Here is a 24,581-nt window from a genome sequence, read left to right on the forward strand (position 1 = left end):
TAAATTTCCGATGTCATCACAAAGACTCTTTTGAAAGTGATATATAATCAACTTCAACTTTTTTAAATACGTTGTTTGATAGATTTTGATTTTTATTGAAACAATAGATATTCAATAAAGAAAAGTGAAATGAAAATACGTCGAGTAAAACAATGAACTCGAGACGCACACAGTCATGAGACTATCACAGCATTTGAAAGGTTATGAAGGATCTAAGTGATAGCACGTCACAAAGCTCATTATTTCAAATGATTTAAAAATATTTAAACCTAATCAAAAATGTGCGATTTGAATAGCAGAGTAGCAGTTTCATCGCATAATTATGTCAATAAATTTCTGGTGTCATCATAATGATATTTTTAAAAGTCACAACCAACTTTATGTTTTCAAAATGTCATCTGATGGATTTTTTGTTAAAATTGGCTTCACAAAAATTTGTTTTGTTGCAATTTGTTACCAAGTGCCCTTTACAAACACTTCTGTGCATATGTAAAAATTATTGTTTTCACGCGACCATCTACAAATATGCGAGTATGTTGTAAATTGAAATTTTTCATTTGCTTTGATTCGAGAAACGTAAAAGTTACATATTAAAACTGTCAAAAAATTTAAAACGCAATAAAATTTACATCTCAAATTGTTTTAAATGTTAATTTTTTTATGTATACACGTAATCAATAATAAAAGTCATCACGTATCGTCAGCAACCGTAAATGCAATTTACAGAACTAGCCTATTATTTACCAAGTCAACAAGTTGCAATGTACCATGGATGGCTTCTATTATACTCGCGGAGAGGTGAGCATCCACCACTTTGAAAGTGACACGCTCTTTCTGTCGTTACAATCTTTGAAAAGTCGCTACTCGCTACCAGTCAATGAGAAGTAACCGCTGTCGCTATTGCTACTCGGGTTAAAAGTAGTCGGTGCTTCCATTACTTCTACACGCAACAAACCTTGCTGCAGGGGAATCTTAAACAGCAAATCTTGGTTTTGGGCTAAAATCAACTGCTTTGCGCACCAGCTCAGTGGTCGAGTGGTTTCACTTTCGGCTCTGGTACTGGTAGATCTAAGATCAATTTCAGGTCGGGTCAAACCGAAAACTTTAAAAACGGTACCGATTGTATTCTTTCTTGCATAACGCAGTTAGAATGTCAGGTAATAATGTGATGACATCGTAAACCTGATATAAAATTGATAATGAGCCGGGTCGCTAACAGACCTTAGCCGTTGTAAAGCGACAATAAATAAAACCATAAGATTATTATAATTGCTTTACGCAGTTCAGCTTAGTTTGGACTACTAGAACGTATCAAAACATTTTTTGCTAAGTTAACACTAGGATTATCAAGATGTCTCATAGGAAACCGGTCATTGTTGGTTTTGCTGCAATTCCTTCAATGTTTGCACTTGCGCCTTCATACTTTTTGACTTTCCTAAATATTGTTCGAGATGCTTTGTCATCAGAAAAAATTCAAAATATACTTTTATTTTATGTTTATTGAGCGATTTTGTTCACATAGGCTACCACCATTTTTATCATGGTGTTCTATTGGACAGCTATGGTGTTGACAAATCCTTCTCTTCAATACCATCACGATACATTTAAACAACTCCATTGTGTAGGCTATTCTGTTTTGTTTTCATTAGTGTTTACTTTGAAAGTTTGACAGTTTTGCAGAGTCAATTCCTTAAAAGTATCTATGCCAACGTTTCTAATGTAAAGTTTGATTGATTGAATCTTTATCCTCGGACTGGAAAAGCTTGTTTGAGAGCTTAAACCTGGTAGTTTCGCATATTTGTAGAGGCTTTAAATCACCGACGCAGGCCCGGTCATCGAGATTGACAGAGTGAAGTTTCCGATTGCTGAAGTTTTGTTGGTGGCGGGGTATTATTCCATCCATTGAGTGCCACTGAATGAAGAGGACTCCTTAGTATACGTTGCTCAAGAGCACATCTCGGGAGTCAAACAAGCGCTGCTTGATCTTGAAGCTTCTTTACTTACGAAGTCACACGCTAACCAACTGAGCTATTAGGGACAGGTGAACAATGCCTTGCAATACACAAATGCATGCATGGAAGCAAGATAAAATCTCTGTTTTTTATTTGTAACTAGTTTCTTATTGCACTAAATGTATTGTCTCCCAGTGCTTCCTGAGGTTGGACACCAGTGGGACACATCAGTGCGAAATTTAAAGCTTAAAAGTAAACATCAAAACATCAAAATTTTTCGTTGAAATATTTTGAAAATGTGAGCAAAAGGTGGAACTTTATAACAAATGTAGTTTGGTACACATTGTACGTTAATTATTTGAGTTATTGAAGAAAAAAGCAATTTTGTCCCACTGATTCCTGATCTTTCTTACCTGTTAAGAAAATGCAAAATTTTCGTTTGTTGTTTTTTAAATTGTTTGGTTTCGAAAGTTTTGAGGAAATTGAGTCACCTCAGGGAATCAGGAACTCAAATCGTGAGGACTTTAAAAAAAGCTTCAACCCCAGGGTGACAGCACGTTGTATGGCGTCATATCACAGACGAGAGAACCTTTCCGAATTTTTGGTGGCATTTGGATCTGCTTGCAAGTCAAGTCTACTTTATACTACTACTATTTGCAACCATGTCAAGTATAAGACTAAAAGAACAAGAAGACATAGATCACATCGTAGACTGGTAATAATTAATCATACAAGTAAGCAAACATACAATACGCTTCAACTGAAAAAGATGCTTTTTGATCACGCTAATGCTGCAACCAGTTTCATTCTAAAAACGCTTTGCCATCGGTCAATACTTATCTTAATCATGAATGTTGTCATTGAAGCGACTGAAGCGCATCATTTGTTTTTCACAGATGCACGTGGATGACGTAATTTCATAACTTCCGATCTTCTGGCGATATATTTTGCCAAGAATCAACAAAATTGATCATTTTCATAACTTGTTGTTTTTCAATGCAAGGTACTTTGCAAAACGTTTCAACGTTTCACAATGAACGGCATTATAGAAGTTGCTCTAGCTTCGGCTATTACCCTTTGCATGTCAATTTGTGGAAGTTCTGAAGATCGGGTGACTGTTTGCAGAACATACAATCCTGATAAAGAGTCTGGAACACCAAAATGCGAGGGTGAAACGGTGACAATAGTGAATACAGGCAGCCCAGATGGTGGTATTGAGTCTCTCGATAAATCCAAGGAAGAGCAGATCAAGGAAATCGCTCAACAAGTTGTTGAAGGTAACTTGCTTTTTTATTGTTTTGCAATGAAAGTTTTTATTAAGATGTGATTGGTATCCACAAATTTTCCTTTGGTAAAAATGTTGTAGGCTGCCATATCTGCTTACCCAGAAAATGCACCAATGAATGTCTTTTTAATTATCAATAAAAGAATAAAACTTGGACAGTCACAATCATCTTATGAAAAAAATTGTGAGTCACTTTGCAACACCAGCTCGTATTCATCATGTAGCGTCAGAGAAAGCAGACGTTTATCTAGACTGCATACCCAAAGGTTGTGGCGGTCAAAATTGTTTATTTTTTCTCAATTAAATGAAAACTATTCCGATAACCCAGTAGTTCTCAAACTGTGCGTCGCGACGCCCTGGTGCGTCGTTTCAATTTTCCAAGAGCGTCGCAGAAGAGTTTCGTTTCGTAGCTGAATTCAGTTTATCTGATAAAGATGAGGTTAATCCTTTGATTAGCAGTTTCAGTTGTCATCAAAGTTGTTAACTTCATTAAAACACCCCCACTGAAGTCAAGAGTTTTCAAAAAACTTTGTGGAGAAATGAATGCAGCGCATCGGAGTTTGCTCTTTTAATTTTCATCCAGGTGGCTTTCGCTTAGAAAATTCTTTGAACGCTTCTACGAATTGGTGGATGAACTTCAGGCTTATTTGCAGCAAGAAAATAATCCACTTGCAGATTGTTTAGCTCAGAACAATTTTTTATTGAAATTGGCTTACTTTACTTGTGTGATATCTTCGCCAAACTGAACATTTCTATGCAAGGGCCGATTAAAAATGACATTTCAGATAAAATTGCAGCATTCGTTAAAAAGCTGCTATTGTGGAAGGAAGATATAGCAAACCTGTCTGGCCTCGATACTTCACTTTCTTGTCCAATTTGCTTGAAAAGAAAAGTATGACGCTGCCTTCAAATTTGTGAAGCATATTTGGGCAACATTTGTCCAAACTCGAGTCGAAATTTGCAAAATACTTCTCAAAAAATTCATCAAACTACGAATGGATTCGTGATCCTTTTGTCCAACCTACTCCACTCTCTTTTACTGCACAAGAAAAAGAAGCCTACATTGACCTTTCTTGTGACAATTCCCTGAAAAGAATGTTTAATTCAGGAAATCCGGCAAATTTCTGGATTTCAATGAATGGCGATTATCCAGCTTTGGTGAAGAAAGCACTACGAATTATTATCCCATTTGTCACGTCATATTTATGTGAAGCAGGATTTTCTGCCTTGGCGGTGATAAAAAGCAAATTTCGATCACCAATAAACACTGAAAGAAAAATGCGGGTGGCAATTTCAAAAATTCTCCCAAGATTTAATCAAATTTGTAAAAACAAACAAGCCCACAAGTCACATTAAATAATATGCATTGCTTTTTGTTGTTGTATCAACAAACAAAACTTTAACAATAAGTTTCCTCATTAACTTTTATTTGCTGGTGCGTCGCAAGTCCAGAAAACTTTTCCAGAGGCGTCACAACAAAAAAAATAAATGAAAACTATTCCTATAACCAATCACGCGAAAACCGTGAGGTTTAAAAATCATAAACAGCAATACTGTAGCCCAGTGCTCTTCAACCGGGTATACTATATACCCAAGTGTATACCAGATCAAAACTAAGGTATACAGCTGGAGAAGGGTATACGAAGGGTATACAGCTTAGATCTGTGATAGTGGAAGTCACAACAGAGACAGCAATTGGCATATTTGTAAACTTTTAAACGGACCTACTGGTGTGCGGTTATTACTCGCCAACCTGCTTTGTGCTTTTGAAACGGTTATAGGCGAATTCTTCGTAAACAATTTTTCGTAAAGCAATTCTTCGTAAGCAATTCTTCGTAAAACAATTGTTCGTAAACAGTTGTTGGTGAAATGAAATCCGTAAAAGAATTTTTCGTAAAGCATTTCTTCGTATACATCAAATCTCCATTGCATGCACGAATAAATACTTTGGGAAGAATTGTTTTACAAAGAATTAACTTTACGAAGAATTGTTTTACGAAAAATTGCTTACGAAGAATTGCTTTACGAAGAATTGTTTACGAAGAAAACGTCGGACACCTTTTGAAACAGATACGCTCATTTTGGATGCGTGTGCCGTGTGGTTCGCATTTGACTTTGTGTTGCGTCATTAATGCGCAAGTACGGGCTTGTGATGAAATGACCTCCTCTTCTAAAAAACTTATTCTGCACTCAAAGGTACGGTGGCTATCGCGAGGGAAAGTTCTTTCCCGTGTGTTTGAACTTCGCGAACAATTAGGGGCATTTTACACTGAACACGGAGACCCAAGAGCTTCCAAGTTTCGTGACATATTCTGGATTGCAAAATTGGCATACATGGCGTCGATTTTTGATCGTTTGAACCAAGTGAATATCAGTCTTCAAGGGAGAGGGGGTGATATATTTCGGTCAACTAGCAAGATCAATGCGCTGAAGATGAAAATTGCACTCTGGAAAAAGATTGCTTTGTCGAGGAACTTCAATGACTTTCCTGTATTAAGTCAATACATGAAAGAGTCTAGCTGGGAGTTTGAGGACGTTTCTACTGAAGATAACTTGTCTGCCCTTATTGTTGGTCACCTGAAATTACTTGCTGACAATTTGACTACGTATTTTTGTGAAGATAACGACCAATGCACAATTAAACATTGCTATTTGTGAGGTATACAAAGTTATTAAAAATTGAAAAAAGGTGTACCACGGACAAAAAGGTTGAAGAGCACTGCTGTAGCATAAAAGAAGTTGTTTTTTCAATGTTTATTTTTTTAATAATTTGTAGGCCTAAATGAATTATTTAGATGTTTTTGATGAATTTCGTGCTAAGATAGGCCCATGTAGGCCTACTTGACTTTAGATATCAAAACTTTTGGTTATCTGATAGGCAATAGGTCACATATAAATACAAACTTAGACACTGTTCCAGAATACATCGGAAATTTCACGACCAGACTTAATCGTTTATCTGAGAAGATAGATCAAGCAATCCAAGCAGGTGAGTAGTAGATTATTGAAACATTAGCGATGATTCATATGAGATTTTGGTGATTGTTCTTTCAAGCGGTTTCATTTGAAAGAGAAAGAGAAAGAAAGAAAAGTTTCATTTCGTCTGTTGCGAGAATAGTAAGGTACAACTACAGTATAAACAATACCGTATGAATAACATAGCACCATGTCTAGATACCACAACATACAGGAAGTAGCGAAAGACTATATCGGTCATCGAGTCATCTGCTTCCCTGTTGTTAATGTGACAAATGTCAAGCATCGGTAAATTACGTTTAACTTATTTTTTCACTTTCCCTTTTGTTACTTTCACGTTCGCTACAAGTTTGCCCCAGCAATGAAAAATAAAATTGAAAAGTAATTAAATAAGTAACAAGTTTTCTGAACTGTTCACTTTGAGAGTCTTCAAAGGCATTAACGAATCTAAGAAGAGCCTTTAGTCAAGCTTTCACATAAAAATAAAAAAAATGCAATTGTTTGTAGTTTTTAGTCTTGTTCGATTTTATTCCCAAATTAGATTGCTCACACCGACAGAATAAGTGCACGTGTTTTAAGTCAGTCACAGATTTAAGGGGATGAAAGGTTTTTATTCTTCAACAAAACTTTCTTTACTAAACTGCATTAACTTCATAACTGATTTAGCCTATCCCAGCGGTAATAGAATATGAGATGAAACGTCTTGTATTTTTAAATTTTGTGTCAATCTTGTTCCGACAATTTCAATACACAATACGGGCCTTCATTTTTACCCAAACGAATTTGTATGTGCTAGGTTATATTTTGTAATGTTCGATAAGAAACCCAAGATCTACCAAGCTAAACACTAATCAAGTAAAACTTATTGCAATTACAAATCACTGAAGGAATTATTGTTGTATATGTTATATAACAGCGTATATGCTTGACTGTACAATTTACCTAACGAAGCGTTTTTATGCATTTGTGCAAATATAATGAATACCTGTGCAATTGTTACCAGGGCTGTGGAATCAGGCAAAAAATATAAGACTTTGAGTTTAAAACTGGCCGACTCCGACTCCAGATGCAATGTTGCCAGATATTTGAGTATTGCCTGAGTTGTTTTAATTTTTTTTCTTTGTATTTTTTTAAACTTTATTGCATTTAGTTGTGATCGAATTGAAGCGGCGACTTTTATATAATAAAATAGACAAGAACAAACACTTCTATTTTCCGTTAAAATTTTAGAGCACAATGCGGAGAACAAGAAACAATATTTTGAAAAAAGGTTGCACAGAAAAATTTTATTCATCATTTTGTATCAAACCGAGTCGGAGTTAGCCATTTTTTTAACGACTCCGACTCCAGACGCGTCAAAATCCCTCCGATTCCACAGATCTGATTGTTACAAGCTCCAAGGAACCGTGGAAACCAAGAATTAAATCGACTGTGAAAATCCTGAATTAAACTTTGCAGGTTATTGTTGAATAGGTGCAGATCCACTCGGGCTGAAAAAGCAAAAGTCGATAAACGAACTTCATACCTAGCAAAGAAATATAAAAACTATACAGCTATTATTGCAAAGAAATTTATTCTCAAACAAGTCAGTTCAATCATATACAGCCAAAAATCGATTTCGATCAGCTTGGAGCTAGATCATCTTCAGTTATATCTAGCTTATTATCTAGCTCCTAGCTGATCGAAATCGATTTTTAGCTGTATATGATTGAACTGACCTGTGTGAGAATAAATTTCTTTGCATTACAAGACATGTAACCGAGTCGTTCATATCAAGCATTGTTGTGGGTTTGACACCTGTCGGAAGATACTTCATTTTCTTGATACAGCTACTATTACGTTACTTTACTAAAAAAACATTCTCTTTTTCAAATAAAAAGGTTTTCATGATAAAATCATTATAGAAATATCAAAGAAAAGCCAGAATTGCGATGATCTTTACAAATATGGCGTCACTACCGACGGTGCTTACAACATTTCTGTAAATGGACAAGTGATGGAGGTTTACTGTGAATTTCAAAGGAATGGCAGCAATTGGATGGTTTGTTATTATAATTTAAATAGTGTTCATCACATTTAGCGTCTTATACAACTAAAGAAATTAATCAAAAAATAAAGAGCTTAAATGTAGCTACTAAACTCATGTTCAGCAAACAAACGTTTCCAAAAGTGTACTGTCTTCATCTTCAGTGCTATAAATGACATTTGATTCCAGATATTTATTGCATTCATTAGACATTTATAGACATTCATTTCCACACATTTATAGCACTGAAGATGAAGGCAGTTTAGTTTTCGAAACGTTTGTTTGCTGAACATGAGTTTAGTATCTACATTTTAGGCTTCTTTTTTTTGATTAAAAAGATTTTGATTTCCTACTGACCACTAGCCTATTAAGTGCGTAATCAATTTTTCGTAACTCTTGCAAGAAGAGTTTTGTCTCTGTGGATCCAACTTTACAAGAAATTGTGTTTTCACATTCTTCTCAATTGCCGATCATAAAAACATAGCCCAAGATACAAGGCTTTCATTTTTATGATGTTTTAATTCCATTTCAATATCTCTAAACTTTAGTCAATTCAAAAATTAAGCTGCGTAAAAACGCGTTAGTTGCGTTACTTTTATGTTATCCGGTTAACCAATAAAATTATATCCAGATATACGACAGTAAAATTTGTTCCGGATAAACGCTTAACCTTTATTCGGATATTCTAACCCTTCTATCAGACGAAGGTGAAATGCACGAGCATCAATGCGTGATAAAAAGCTCCCCTTACAAAATCGATTATCGTCGAGTTGCCCACAGTGATAGCGATTGGCTCCAACGACACTTGTTGTGATAGCCACTTAACAGGCTTGATAAAGTGATCTTAAAAGGTTTTGATGTCACGACTTTTACTAATGTTATGGACACTTAATCTTATTCTATACTATCAGGTCGCTCATGGGTCAGACGTATTAAAAGTAATGCTAAAATAATTATGGCAAATTTTTTTTAAAAGCAAGTTTTTACAATTTAAACATGTTTTGCGTCATAGCCTATCATAGAAAAACGTTAGAAGTGCAAGCAGGTACCGTGAGCAATTTATGAAAAAGTACATCACCTTATTTGGTATTCGTCCAAAGTACAATTGCAGCCCACTCCACCAAACAAAGATATCCAAATAATCGTCGGTAAATTTTCTTCAATTGTTTAGATTTTTCAAAAACGATTTTCCGGTGAAGTAAAAAGTTTTTGAAAAAAAAAGTTTCCTGTAGCCTAAATGGAGTCTTTGTTTCCATTATCACGATCTCATCAGTGCAGTGATAACTAGGCACCAAACACATTTAAGTAAAACACAAAAATTTATCTTTACTGATGCCCTGATGAGTCAAACAAGTTTTATTTTGAAAAATGTCGATATTTTTATTCAACTGCAAAAGATCGTTGCAGTTGAATTGCTCAAAAGGTTTTTATTACACAAACATAATTTGAAAAAGACTGCTTTAAAGAATGCAAATTTAGCTGACAACATATAATTAGTTGTTGCTGATATACAAAATAAATTGCAGCCTATACACTCTTTACAGCTTTTCTAACATAAAGCTTATACAGTGTGTTCACGCAGAATGTTTTCAATTGGCAATGAATCCACAAATTATATCTCAACGATCGAAGGCTACAGTGGAAATGCAGGTTGGTGTAGATACTATAAGCTTGTGAAATATCTTGTAAATTATAGAGCAATGACTGGTTTATTACAAAAAAAATTATTGAAGTACTCAACGATATACCACATCTGGTGAACTTTAGTGAAAACTAGAGTTGTGTCGATTGCATTGATTTAATTTTACGGAAAAATTCAAAAGCTTCAATAAAATTCCAACAGTTACATTGCAATGTGATCTGCGTCTTTTTCAATATAGATTGAGAGAATCGTGATTGAAAAACGTTGTACCATTGCGCTTAGCGACTCAGCACCCTTAGTATTGAAAACCATCTCGAAAAGTATAGGCAACTATATTTCAGTCGCACTGCGTTTTGTGTATTCGTGTTGCAGTGATATTGAATACTAATTAAATTGATTTAGCCCATCGTACGTATTATATCATTTTATTTTTAGGTGATGCTCTGGCACTTCACAATAATCAACAGTTTTCCACAAAAGATCGCGACAACGACATTTACTCTGGCCATTGTTCTAGAAAATACTTCGGTGGTTGGTGGTATTATACTTGCCACGACGCAAACTTGAATGGAAAGTACTTGAGGGCTGAAACCATAAGCAACACAGGAATGACGTGGTGGCACTGGAAACGCTCATACTATTCGTTGAAGAAAAGTGAAATGAAAATACGTCCAGTACAACAATGAACTCGAGACGAACACAGACATGAGACTATCACAGTATTTGAAAGGTTATAAAGGAATTGTAAATAATACCGCATGCCAAAGCTTTTGAAGTCAAAGAAATATTTACGAACTAAAAATGAACCTAAAAGTTTCTCTAATAACAATGTCAGTGTTCCATCACAGAAGAATTAAATTTGCATTATTACGTACTTACAAGTGTCAACTGAAAGCGATTCGAGCAAATAAAGTGACAGTCAATTGCACAACCGTGTCAATAAATTCCTGATGTCATCACAATGACTCTTTTGAAAGTGATAGCGTCCGATAGCGTCCGCCCCGTTAGCTCAGTTGGTTTGCGCATGACATTTGGAACGAAGAAGCTTCATGATCAAGCCGCGCTGGTTCGATTCTCAGGGTGTGCGCTTGAGCAACGCACGGTAAGGACTGTTCTCCATTCAGCGGCATCTGATGGATGGAATAGTTCCCCGGCAACAAAACTTCAACAATCGGAAACTTCAATCTGTTAATCTCGGTGACCGGGCCTGCGTCAGTGATTCAAAGCCTCTACAAGTATGTGAAACTGCCTGGAGTAAGCTCTGCAAGAAGCTTTCCCAGTCCGAGGATAAAGATTCATTCAATCAGTCATAGGCTATATATTCAACTCCAACTTCTTTAAATACGTTGTTTGATTGATTTTTCTTTTGAAACTTGCTTCACTAAAGTTTGTTTTAGAAATTCTGCTTTGTTACAATTTGTTATCAAACACTCCTTATAAATACGTCATAAGGGGAGCTTATAAATACGTCATAAGGGGAGCTTATAAATCAAATTCGTCTTTTATATCAAGCGAGCCTTATAAATACTTCTGTGCGCATGAAAGCTGTCAGTGATATTTTGACAATTGTTGTATTCATATAAAAACATATACATTTTCATGCGTCGGTTCATGTAATCAAACTGCAAATATTATTGTTTTCAAGCGAGCATTTACAATCATGCGAGTATGTTGTAAATTGAAAACTTCTACTTGTTCTAATTCAGAAAACATAAAAAAGTACTTTTTAAAACTTTCTATAATATTAAAGCGCAATGAAATTAACCATTTAAATCGTTATAAACGTTCAATAATTTATGTACATGCATAATCACGTATTGTAACCAATCACATTAAGCCTATAAATGTCCATCTATTAACTAAGTAAATAACTGTAATGAACAATTGTGTGCTTCTATTAGAATCCGGAGAGGTGATCAACTGGGCATCTGAATACTGAAAAGTTTGGGTGTTCATCAGGACAATTATCGTTTCTAGCACTAGTTGCTACGTTCATCTGATGAAATTGAAAGTAAAATTAACAACAAACGAGATGGTTTATTGCTTCACTGACGTTTCGCGCACCATGACAATGCGCATCCTCAGAGCGAATAACATACAAAATAAAATTTCACCAGGTTATATACTGCAGTGCGATTGAAGGCAAGAAAAACTAAAACACGCAATATTTTAAAAATTGGCCAATGATGTGTGAGCGGTTACTTTCCACGTTAAATTATGTAAAAACTTCCAACAATAAACAAAAATTCGAAGCGGTGACGACCAACAGAAAAAGTGCGATTGAAGGCAAGAGAAATAGAACACAATGTTTTAAAGATTAGCTAATGATGTGCGGTTACTTTCGACGTTAAATTACGTAAAATCTTCCAACAATAAACATAAATTCGTTGGAAGATTTTACGTAATTTAACGTCGAAAGTAACCGCACACCATTAGCCAATCTTTAAAACATTGTGTTCTATTTCTCTTGCCTTCAATTGCACTTTTTCTGTTGGTCGTCACCGCTTCGAATTTTTGTTTATTGTTGGAAGTTTTTACATAATTTAACGTGGAAAGTAACCGCTCACACATCATTGGCCAATTTTTAAAATATTGCGTGTTTTATTTTTTCTTGCCTTCAATCGCACTGCAGTATATAACCTGGTGGTGAAATTTTATTTTGTATGTTATTCGCTCTGAGGATGCGCATTGTCATGGTGCGCGAAACGTCAGTGAAGCAATAAACCATCTCGTTTGTTGTTAATTTTACTTTCAATTTCATCAGATGAACGTAGCAACTAGTGCTAGAAACGATAATTGTCCTGATGAACACCCAAACTTTTCAGTATTCAGTTTAATCAGAAAAGAGCATGGAAATAACGTACTCAGAAAGGCTCGCTCTTACGTCAACTGTTTCAAAACGATAGAAAAGGAATATGGTCATCTTAAATTTAATCATGCGTGCAAGGCAATGCAAGTTCTCCCAAATAGTTTAAAGTTTTCGCCACCAGTCAAATCTCCGAAAGGTGTCAGTTTAGCTCGCAAGTTTGGTTGGCAATTTTTGAAACTCCGTATAGAAGAAAACCATGGCAAAATAAAGGAAAAGAAGCAGATGTCGGAAAGTTTGAAAAACGAATTAGGTGCAATTTTAAATGCAGAATCAATGAAAAAATTAGACCAACATGCAGAAAAAAGGAAGATTTCGACAGCCCAAAAAACAAAACAGAAGCACGAAGAAAAAATCTCTAAATTAGCCCCAAGAAAAACTCACAGTAACAATTGCAATGACAAAAGATGGATAAAAAATCTCTCGTCACATTCTTTAACGCAGCACCAAACCACCGTTTTGAAAAAAGGTTTAAACTTTGCCGTAGTTCCACAGAAAATTCCTACCGTAGATTTTATATGCAGCGCCGAACGTGGTCTAGTCAGATTAGAAAAAGAAGCCAACATGAAAGTCGCCGATGCTCGTTCAGAAATTTCTCACATTCTGAAACATGCCAAGATCCCGAAAAAGAACCTATCCAACGAAGAAGAAAAGTCTTTAACAAGTCTCCAAAACAACAAGGACATTACAATTTTGAAAGCTGACAAAGGTAACTGTACGGTTATACTGGACACCAGTGACTATGAACAAAAAATTAACGCTTTATTGTCCGATTCCAAGACTTACTCAATTTGTAAAAAGAACCCTCTTCCGGCAACCGAACTTAATCTCAATAAATTCATTTGGAAATTAAAAACTGAAAATAAAATTGATTTTTTGACTTATAAACAGTTAAGAAGTTCAGACGGCATTGCTCCAAAATTTTACGGTTTACCTAAAATACACAAACCGGAAGTTCCTCTTCGACCAATTGTTTCGTTTGTCGGTTCGCCTACTTATTATTTGGCAAAACACTTGGCCAATATTTTCAATCCTTTGGTTGGGTGCACCGATTTCTCGGTTAAAAATTCAAAACAGTTCTGTGATATTATTGCCGATTATAAAATAAATCCCAATGAAGTTCAAATTTCCTTTGATGTAATCAGTTTGTTTACCTCCGTACCTGTCGACATGGCCCGTAGTATCGCTTTAGATAAACTCTCCCAAGATTGCACTCTTTCAGACAGAACTGATTGGACAATTCCGGATATTGAACGTGCTCTACAGATTTGCCTTAATGCATCGTTTTTTACCTACAAAACGACAATTTACAGGCAAGTTTTTGGAACACCAATGGGGTCGCCACTTTCGCCGGTTTTGGCCAATTTAGTCATGGAACACATCGAAGAATTAGCTCTCAACACTTTTTCATCACCACCCAAAATTTGGCTTCGATATGTAGATGACACTTATGTTATACTACAAAACCACGCAGTAGATCAATTTCATCAACACTTAAACGCCATATCAGACTCCATCCAATTCACTAAAGAAGTTGAAAACAACCAAAGCATAGCATTTCTTGATGTGAAGGTCACCAGACAAACCAACGGTACATTATCCACAGAGATTTACAAAAAACCAACACATACCAACAGGTACATGCAATACACATCACATCACCCTCTTCAACACAAATTATCTATTCCCAAAACACTTTACAACCGCGCCAACAACTTGGTCACCTCTGCAAAGAACAAGAAAAACGAAAACAAACAAATTTATAACACTTTAAAACTTAATGGATTTCCCAAGAAAATGACAGAACGACACACTCATTTCTCGACCAAACGTCAGGTCAAACAAAGCAACAGCAAAACTTATAACAGTTTCACCACCATTCCATACATACAGGGAGTTTCTGAGTCGATAAGACGAGCATTGAACCGCGCCGGAGTTAAAGTCGCTATGAAACCATTTCGAACCATCGGCAATATTTTATCACTACCAAAAGACCCCACCCCTTTTGACAATAAATGTGGTGTTGTTTATGAAATTCCTTGTAATGATTGTGACGCAGTTTATATTGGCCAAACTGAACGTAGTATAAATTCCCGGGTCAAAGAACATCGCAGAGCGGTCAAAAATATGGAACATGAAAAGTCAGCACTTTGTTCACATATGTTAGAAGAGGATCACAAAATTAACTGGTCAGAAACAAAAATTTTGAAAAATGAAAGTAATTATTATCAACGCACCACCGCAGAAAGTTGCTTCATCAACATCACATCCAAACATTGCAATGTACTCAACCGGAACGACGGAAACCTTTTACCAAAACCTTATAAATCATTATTGTCTCGACGTGCAGGCTTCAAGCCTACTTAAACACAGTTGGAAATGTTATTGTAATCTAATTTTATAGCTTTGGTAGAGAGGTACTTTTTAAAAACCATAGACAGACAATCGATAACAACTTAATAACATTGAATTGCATAATTCAAAATTAATACAGAAATGAAACAGATACATAATTTCAAACGTTTTCGGCAAAACTTTCTGCCCTCTTCAGGAAAATATCTTAATCTAATTTTGTCTCGAATTTCTAGTGGTCTTCAGTGCTTCGAATTTATGTTTATTGTTGGAAGATTTTACGTAATTTAACGTCGAAAGTAACCGCACATCATTAGCCAATCTTTAAAACATTGTGTTCTATTTCTCTTGCCTTCAATCGCACTTTTTCTGTTGGTCGTCACCGCTTCGAATTTTTGTTTATTGTTGGAAGTTTTTACATAATTTAACGTGGAAAGTAACCGCTCACACATCATTGGCCAATTTTTAAAATATTGCGTGTTTTATTTTTTCTTGCCTTCAATCGCACTGCAGTATATAACCTGGTGAAATTTTATTTTGTATGTTATTCGCTCTGAGGATGCGCATTGTCATGGTGCGCGAAACGTCAGTGAAGCAATAAACCATCTCGTTTGTTGTTAATTTTACTTTCAATTTCATCAGATGAACGTAGCAACTAGTGCTAGAAACGATAACTGGGCATCTGTTAGTGTGAAAGTTCTTTTAGTCGCTACAATCTACTAAAATGATTGACGCTTCCGCTACTCAGACAAAAAGTAGCCAGTGCTACTTCTACGCGTTACGTTTTCCCCTGCTGACATGAGAAGCTGTAATCAACTACCTTGAGACCGGCATAACAGTGAAAACAAATTTGTTTCAAATTTATTTTCTAACAGATTGCAGATAATAAGTTCGTTACCAATAAATCTCTCACTCTCGCTTACACTACATTTTTATTATTTTTATTTAAAAAGCGTTCCAGGTTTCCAAATGTGAGTTATCCGATCCTGTTTGCATCGACATTCATACATCTTCCCGGCAGGAAAAGTTTCTCCGCCGCAGCACTCGACGGAATGGACATGATGTGGCATGAAAAATGGCGGAGAAACTACAGCTATGACCTTTTGGATTGAAATGAAGACACGATTTTAATTGCACGATATCATAAAAGCTTTTCTTGAACCATTCCTTTAGCCCTCGGAGGTCTTTCAATAACTAGCCTACGTCGCGATAACTGAATTACCAATAAAAATGATAAACGTATTTGTCATTATTATAAATGCATATTACCAGAATTAAAATTAGCACTAACTAATCATTCTCATAAAGCGACCAACAGGCGACATGTAGGAATTCTTACATGAAAGAAGCAGTTTTTTTCAATGTTTGTTTTTTTCATAATTTGTAGACCTGAATGAATTAGATGTTTTTGATGAATTTCGTGTTTAGATAGGCCCATGTAGACCTACTTGAGTTTAGATATCCAAACTTTTGGTTATGTGGTAGGAAATAGGTCACATGCAAATATAACTGTCCGCCCCATAAGCTCAGTGGTTACGCGCCCGGCTCAAGATCACGCGGCGCAAGTTCGACTCTCGGGGTGTGCGCTTGAGCAACGCATTTCAGGACAACTCTCCATTCAGCGGCACCTAGTGAATGGAATAATTCCCCGGCAACAACACTTCAACAATAGGAAAACTTCACTCTGCCAATCTCGGTAACCGACCCTGCGTCAAGAGCCTCTACAAGTATGCGAAACTACCAGCAGGGCCTCCGAGAGAAATTAGAACTGGTCGGAAAACAATACGAAAAATGGGCCCCCAAGAAACAATTTCCAGCAAAAATAAAAGCAACAAACTTGCATCATATCTCTTATGCTGAACTTGGCTTACTTTCCTCAGTGTGAACTTGAATTTCTTTAAAATTTAGAGTTTTACATCGTATCGTTATGAAAGAAAAACTTCTTTCAATATGAAAATCAACCAAAATCACTCGACTACACTTGCAGCAAAATTGCTATTGTTTCTCGCTATTTTGTTTATAAAATTTATAGTAGGCCTATAGTCGTATGGTGTGCACATCGCATATATGCGGTGCATTTGACGCTTAAACCAGTGTTTAAAAAATATCGTCACATGCGTGTAGGCTACTGCTGCGCAGTCTGTAGTTACGCTGATGCCTGTTCAGTGGCATCTCTAATCATCCAAGATCAAATAATAATAATAATAATAACAACATTTATATAGCGCCACATCCACAGTCAAACTATGCTCCTGGGCGTTGTACATGACAATGGTGATAATTAATACAGTAATTTCAGTCATAATGTTCATTGAAGTAGAACGTTTTCAAGCGAGTTTTGAATTCATTTAAATTTTCTGCTTCTTTCACACAAATAGGCAAACAGTTCCAGCAACTGGCAGCAACAACTGGGAAGGTACGATTTCTGATCAAAATTTGACTTGAAAATTGCAAAAACAGCAAGCAAACTCTATGTTTCTCGAAATCCGATTATACGATAACAAGATTTGACAACTCAACATATTGATCATTTGATTCTGAGGCTGTCTAATCTCTATGGACTGCACTATCTGTTGGCTACAACACAACACGCACCAATTTGGAAATACTTTTAGTTATAGCTTAAAAATCACGAGAGGATCATATAGAACTTCCATATGAAATTAGTGTCTCCAACTCCCTTATTAATAGTAATGTCCTTACTCCTTACTATGGATGTAAAATACTTTGGAATGCTTATTGAAATACAGAAAATGATGAGATTTCGATAGTCAGTTTACATATGCTTTTTGTAGGACATACGTTTAGGGTGTTAAAGGGATATATCTTCGTAGCCGAGTGGTGAGAACGTCTGCGCGACGTTCGAAAGGACGTGGGTTCGACACCGCTCGAGATCACGTGGCTGTGTCTAGGCAAAGACACTTAATGGCAAGCCAAAATAAAGGGGAGCAGCTGACTCGAAGACTATATGTCACTTCGCTGCTTCCTGTCTGTTGTATCGCATCTGCGATCGCAGTGTACTGTATGTTATTGCAACCGCAAATAAAAACATGATTATTATATTATTATTATCTTCGACTTTGAGATTGATTTGACAAGTAGTGAGTGAATTTAAACACTGGTATGCAAGCAGTAGCGGTGAGGGGGTCCAGGAGGTACTTTCAACCCCGGTCAGGAATGATTTTAGGGGCCTAAACACTTTCAAGGGGCTCGGAAACTTGTAGAAATGTTTAAGTTTGCAAAAATGTAAATTTACTAGCCAAAAAACGTTGCACAAACGAAATATAAGTCGACCCCTAGGTGAGGTAAGTCCCCAGTCGAAGGTTTGGAAAGCAGTAAATACGGTCTTGCATGAGTAAGCTATTGATAGAGCTTCTGTAGAATTTTTTTATTTTTTTAAACAGTAAAAGAACATTAAACAAATTGCAATGAGTCGGCCCCCAACATCGACCTTCTGTAGCAATATTAACAACATTTTTTCAATTTAAATAGCCAAAAAAAAACATTAAACAAACTGAAATGAGTGGTCCCCTAAACAGCCGTGACTCTCCCCCCCAGGGGGTACGAGGAGCGATTAATACAACCCTGCTACCCAAGACCACTCTTGAACAATAATATTTTTCCCCTACACAATCACAACAACGCTAAAAAAATAAACATTTTTTAAAAGTGGAGGAGGGCATGGCCCAATGACACTTTGGTCAGATGCACATAGCCAATGTTGTGGCTAACTTTTTGCCAATGTTAGCCGAACAATCAATGTTTACTGGGGATCAAATTTTTTCTCTGCTTCTGGCTAATCAAGTAGAATTGTTCAACACTGAACGTACTTATGCGTTCCTCTATGCTTATAAATTGTTGGTTGTTGTGATGTAAGATTATTGTGTACCTCACTATTATAGAATCTGATTGGCAAATAAAGTTATTTTTCTCTCTCTCAAATTCTCTGATAAACTACTTTAACTTGAATGTTTTAATATGTTAAAACGTTTTATTTTGTTTCTGTTCAACTGAAGTGAAAATTTATGTATAGACTTTTACGTAGCCTATACGAAAAAAAAATACACAAAAGATAATAAAGCACGAGACCACCCAATCAGCACGGTGTACGGTCGTTTGGTCGACAGACATTTGGTAGACAGGACGTTTGGTCGACAGTACGTTTGGTCCACAGGACGGTAGGTCGACAGAACGATTCATGTTAGGGTTAGAGTTAGGGTTAGGTTAGGGTTAAGGTTAGTTAACTAACCCTAAAATGAATCGTTCTATCGACCTAACGTCCTGTCGACCAAACGTCCTGTTGACTAAACGTCCTGTCGACTAAATATCTGTCGACCAAACGACCTGATAGTGGTACCATCAGCACGAGGCCACCCTATAAAACGTGCTGGTAATTACCTTTTGCAGTCAATGATGACCTTGGTCTCCTCTATCCTGGTTCAGCGCAAATAATAATAAAAGTAAATTTTTCCACTTTTCCGTTTCTTAGCAAGGTCCGACTAAAAACACATAGCCTATTTTGAAACAACAAAGATTCTTTGTGAACTGAGTTTCATGAATCATCGAAAAGTTAAATAAGGGAGATCGGTGACCAGTGAGGCGCTTCGCCAGTGAAACATTACCATTTCTTTAAGCTCGGGTAAACGTAAATGAGTGAAATTTTAATTGTAGAACCGAAATACTGGTTAATGTTGTTTAGCGTAGTTTCAAGGTGAAATTTTTTTAGTGCAAGTATTCCATCATAAAGAGCTTTTTTCACTTGTTGAAGTAAACAGGAACGGTCACAATTCTTTTGCGTTTTTGATTGAACAGTAACTTCGTAGGAAGCAGTTTTTGATTTAAGTTGATTCTTACAACTTGTACTTCCATTAAGCAAAAACTGCAAAGTTAATTTTTTTGTATGTTTTGGACTGAGAGGCAAAAATATTTCAAAATGGGTTCAGGCACCAGTGAGACGTTTTGTTCAAGGACCTGTGGGACAGTATAAACGTAGGCTATACATAACAACATATATAACGCAATATCATGGTGTTGACAAATCCTTTTTCAAAACTTCAAAACCAACTCTTCAAAACCATCATGAGACATTTATACAACTCCATTGTGTATTCTGTTTTGTTTTCAGTAGTGTTGACGCAGGCCCGGTCACCGAGATTGACAGAGGAAAATTTCCGATTGTTGAAGTTTTGTTGGTGGCGGGAATTACTCCTTCCACTAGGTGCCGCTGAATGAAGAGGTCCTCAGTATACGTTGCTCAAGAGCACATCTCGACAGTCGAACAAGCGCTGCTTGATCTTAAAGCTTCTTCGCTTACAAAGTCACACGTTAACCAATTGAGCTATTAGGAGCGGTGAACAATGCCTTGCAATACACAAATGCATGCATGGAAGCAATGTAAAATCTCTGTTTTTTATTTGTAACTAGTTTCTTATTGCACTAAATGTATTGTCTCCCAGTGCTTCCTTAGGTTAGGCACCAATGGGACACATCAGTGTGGAATTTAAAGCTTAAAAGTAAACATCAAAACATCAAAAATTTTCGTTGAAATATTTTGAAGATGTGAGCAAAAGGTGGAACTTTATAACAAATGTAGTTTGGTACACATTGTGCGTTAATTATTTGAGTTATTGAAGAAAAAAGCAATTTTTGTCCCACTGGTCCCTGATCTTCTTACCTGTTAAGAAACTGCAAAATTTTCGTTTGTTGTTTTTTAAATTGTTTGGTTTCGAAAGTTTTGAGGAAATGAGTCACCTCAGGGAATCAGGATCTCAGACCGTGAGGCCTTTAAAAAAAGCTTCAACCCCAGGGTGACAGCACGTTGTATGGCGTCATATCACAGACGAGAGAACCTTTCCGAATTTTTGGTGGCATATGGATCTGCTGCAAGTCAAGTCTACTTTATACTACTACTATTTGCAACCATGTCAAGTCCAAGACTAAAAGAACAAGAAGACATAGATCACATCTTAGCCTGGTAATAATTAATCATACAAGTAAGAAAACATACAATACGTTTCAACTGAAAAAGATGCTTTTTGATCACGCTAATGCTGCAACCAGTTACATTTCAAAAACCCTTTGCCATCGGTAAATACTTATCTTAATCATGATTGTCGTCATTGGAGCGACTGATGCGCATCATTTGTTTTTCACAGATGCACGTGGATGACGTAATTTCACAGCTTCCGATCTTCTGGCGGTATATTTTGCCAAGAATCAACAAAATTGATCATTTTCATAACTTGCCTTTCGGTGCAAAGTACTTTGCAAAACGTTTCAACGTTTCACAATGAACGGCATTATAGAAGTTGCTCTAGCTTTGGCTATTACACTTTGCATGTCAATTTGTGGAAGTTCTGAAGATCGGGTGACTGTTTGCAGAACGTACAATCCTGATACAGAATCTGGACCACCAAAATGCGAGGGTGAAACGGTGACAATAGTGAATACAGGCAGCCGAGATGGTGGTATTGAATCTCTCGATAAATCCATGGAAGAGCAGATCAAGGAAATCGCTCAACAAGTTGTTGAAGGTAACTTGCTTTTTTATTGTTTTGCAATGAAAGTTTTTATTAAGATGTGATTGGTATTCACAAATTTTTCTTTGGTAAAAATGTTGTAGGCTGCCATATCTGCTTACCCAGAAAATAAAATGCATCAATGAATGTCTTTTTAATTATCAATAAAAGAATAAAACTTGGACAGTCACAATTACCTTATGAAAAAAATTGTGAGTCATTTTGCAACACCAGCTCGTATTCATCATGTAGCGTCAGAGAAAGCAAACGTTTGTCTAGACTGCATACCCAAAGGTTGTGGCGGTCAAATTTGTTTATTTTTTCTCAATTAAATGAAAACTATTCCTATAACCAATCACACGAAAACAGGGAGGTTTAAAAATCATAAACAGCAATACTGTAGCATAAAAGAAGTTGTTTTTTTTAATGTTTTTTTTTTTAATTTGTAGGCCTAAACGAATTATTGAGATGTTTTTGATGAATTTCGTGCTTAGATAGGCCCATGTAGGCCTAATTGACTTTAGATATCAAAACTTTTGGTTATCTGATAGGCAATAGGTCACATATAAATACAAACTTAGACACTGTTCCAGAATACATTGGAAATTTCACGACCAGACTTAATCGTTTATCTGAGAAGATAGATCAAGCAATCCAAGCAGGTGAGTAGTAGATTATTGAAACATTAGCGATGATTCATATGAGATTTTGCTGATTGTTCTTTCAAGTGGTTTCATTGAAAGAGAAAGAGAAAGAAAGAAAAGTTTCATTTCGTCTGTTGCGAGAATAGTAAGGTACAACTACAGTATAAACAATACCGTATGAATAACATAGCACCATGTCTAGATACCACAACATACAGGAAGTAGCGAAAGACTATATCGGTCATCGAGTCATCTGCTTCCCTGTTCTTAATGTGACAAATGCCAAGCATCAGTAAATTACGTTTAACTTATTTTTCCACTTTCCCTTTTGTTACTTTCACGTTCACTAAAAGTTTGCCCAAGCAATGAAAAATAAAATTGAAAAGAAATTAAAAAGGTAACAAGTTTTCTGAACTGTTCACTTTGAGAGTCTTCAAAGGCAATAACGAATCTAAGAAGAGCCTTTAGTCAAGCTTTCACATAAAAATGAAAAAAATGCAATTGTTTGTAGTTTTTAGTCATGTTCGATTTTATTCCCAAATTAGATTGCTCACACCGACAGAATAAGTGCACGTGTTTTAAGTCAGTCACAGATTTAAGGGGATGAAAGGTTTTTATTCTTCAACAAAACTTTCTTTACTAAACTGCATTAACTTCATAACTGATTTAGCCTATCCCAGCGGTAATAGAATATGAGATGAAACGTTTTGTATTTTTAAATTTTGTGTCAATCTTGTTCTGACAATTTCAATACGCGCCTTCATTTTTACCCAAACGAATTTGTATGTGCTAGGTTATATTTTGTAATGTTTGATAAGAAACCCAAGATCCACCAAGCCAAACACTAATCAAGTAAAACTTATTGCAATTACAAATCACTGAAGGAATTATTGTTGTATATGTTATATAACAGCGTATATGCTGGACTGTACAATTTACCTAATGAAGCGTTTTTATGCATTTGTGCAAATATAATGAGTACCTGTGCAATTGTTACCAGGGCTGTGGAATCGGGCGAAAAATATAAGACTTTGAGTTTAAAACTGGCCGACTCCGACTCCAGATTCAATGTTGCCAGATATTTGAGTATTGCCTGAGTTGTTGTAATTTTTTTTCTTTGTATTTTTTTAAACTTTATTTCATTTCGTTGTGATCGAATTGAAGCGGCGACTTTTATACAATAAAATAGACAAGAACATACACTTCTTTTTTCAAATTGAAAATCCCTAGTTTGAAGAACAAACTAGGGATTGTAGATCATAGGGATGCGAAACTTCATCCGCTTTTGGCTTATCCGCAACACTAGAAGGGTTACGTTTTTTTGTAATTTACAAAATATTTTACTTTTTATGGGTTATATAAGACGAGTGAAGTTGGTTTTAAAGTAATTTAAGGTTTTTAGTTGAAATCAAGCCAGCAGTAAAGCGTAAAAAAAATGTCAAATTGGCAATTGACCCTTCTAATGTTTAAGAAACAACGGAGTTGCGCGTCCAGTAATGTACCGTCCCTAGAACAAACACTTCTATTTTCCGTTAAAGTTTTAGAGCACAATGCGGAGAACAAGAAACAATATTTTGAAAAAAGGTTGCACAGAAAAAGTTTATTCATCATTTTGTATCAAACCGAGTCGGAGTTGGCCATTTTTTTAACGACTCCGACTCCAGACACGTCAAAATCCCTCCGACTCCACAGGTTTGGTTGTTACAAGCTCCAAGGAACCGTGGAAACCAAAAATTAAACCGACTGTGAAAATCCTGAATTAAACTTTACAGGTTATTGTTGAATAAGTGCAGATCCACTCGGGCTGAAAAAGCAAAAGTCGATAAACGAACTTCATACCTAGCAAAGAAATATAAAAATTATACAGCTATTATTGCAAAGAAATTTATTCTCACACATTTCAGTTCAATCATATACAGCCAAAAATCGATTTCGATCATCTTGGAGCTAGATCATCTTCAGTTATATCTAGCTTATTATCTAGCTCCTAGCTGATCGAAATCGATTTTTAGCTGTATATGATTGAACTGACTTGTGTGAGAATAAATTTCTTTGCATTACAAGACATGTAACCGAGTCGTTCATATCAAGCATTGTTGTGGGTTTGGCACCTGTCGGAAGATACTTCATTTTCTTGATACAGCTATACTATTACGTTACTTTACTAAAAAAGCATTCTCTTTAAAATAAAAAATGTTTTCATGATAAAATCTTTATAGAAATATCAAAGAAAAGCCAGAATTGCGATGATCTTTACCAAGATGGCTTCACAACCGACGGTGCTTACAACATTTCTGTAAATGGACAAGTGATGGAGGTT

At 36.0% G+C, this 24,581-nt stretch overlaps 2 protein-coding genes across 2 annotated transcripts in view; both read left to right on the top strand.

The window, feature by feature from the left end:
• LOC145766828 (microfibril-associated glycoprotein 4-like) overlaps positions 1-10,750 on the top strand; it is a 43,199-nt gene extending 32,449 nt beyond the window's left edge. The window contains exon 7 of the mRNA XM_082578532.1: positions 10,317-10,750. Coding sequence (XP_082434658.1) covers positions 10,317-10,567 — 251 coding nt within the window. The 3' untranslated portion in view covers positions 10,568-10,750. The remainder of the gene's footprint in view (positions 1-10,316) is intronic.
• On the top strand, positions 2,972-9,452 carry LOC145765977 (uncharacterized). The gene is made up of 4 exons (XM_082577629.1): positions 2,972-3,229; positions 6,158-6,226; positions 8,118-8,254; positions 9,411-9,452. The coding sequence occupies exons 1-4, from the start codon at positions 2,986-2,988 to the stop codon at positions 9,450-9,452; spliced, it is 492 nt and encodes a 163-aa protein (XP_082433755.1). The 5' UTR covers positions 2,972-2,985.
• Positions 10,751-24,581: the final 13,831 nt, after the last annotated feature.

The sequence above is a fragment of the Aplidium turbinatum genome, chromosome 3, assembly GCF_918807975.1.
Source record: "Aplidium turbinatum chromosome 3, kaAplTurb1.1, whole genome shotgun sequence".
Lineage (NCBI taxonomy): Eukaryota > Metazoa > Chordata > Ascidiacea > Aplousobranchia > Polyclinidae > Aplidium > Aplidium turbinatum.

Excerpts from the sequence above, each read along its gene's own strand:
- LOC145765977 (XM_082577629.1), top strand. The coding sequence starts at position 2,986 with ATGAACGGCATTATAGAAGTTGCTCTAGCTTCGGCTATTACCCTTTGC. Across the intron at positions 3,230-6,157 it reads CGCTCAACAAGTTGTTGAAG|AATACATCGGAAATTTCACG; the intron begins GTAACTTGCTTT and ends ACACTGTTCCAG. Across the intron at positions 6,227-8,117 it reads AGATCAAGCAATCCAAGCAG|AAATATCAAAGAAAAGCCAG; the intron begins GTGAGTAGTAGA and ends AAATCATTATAG.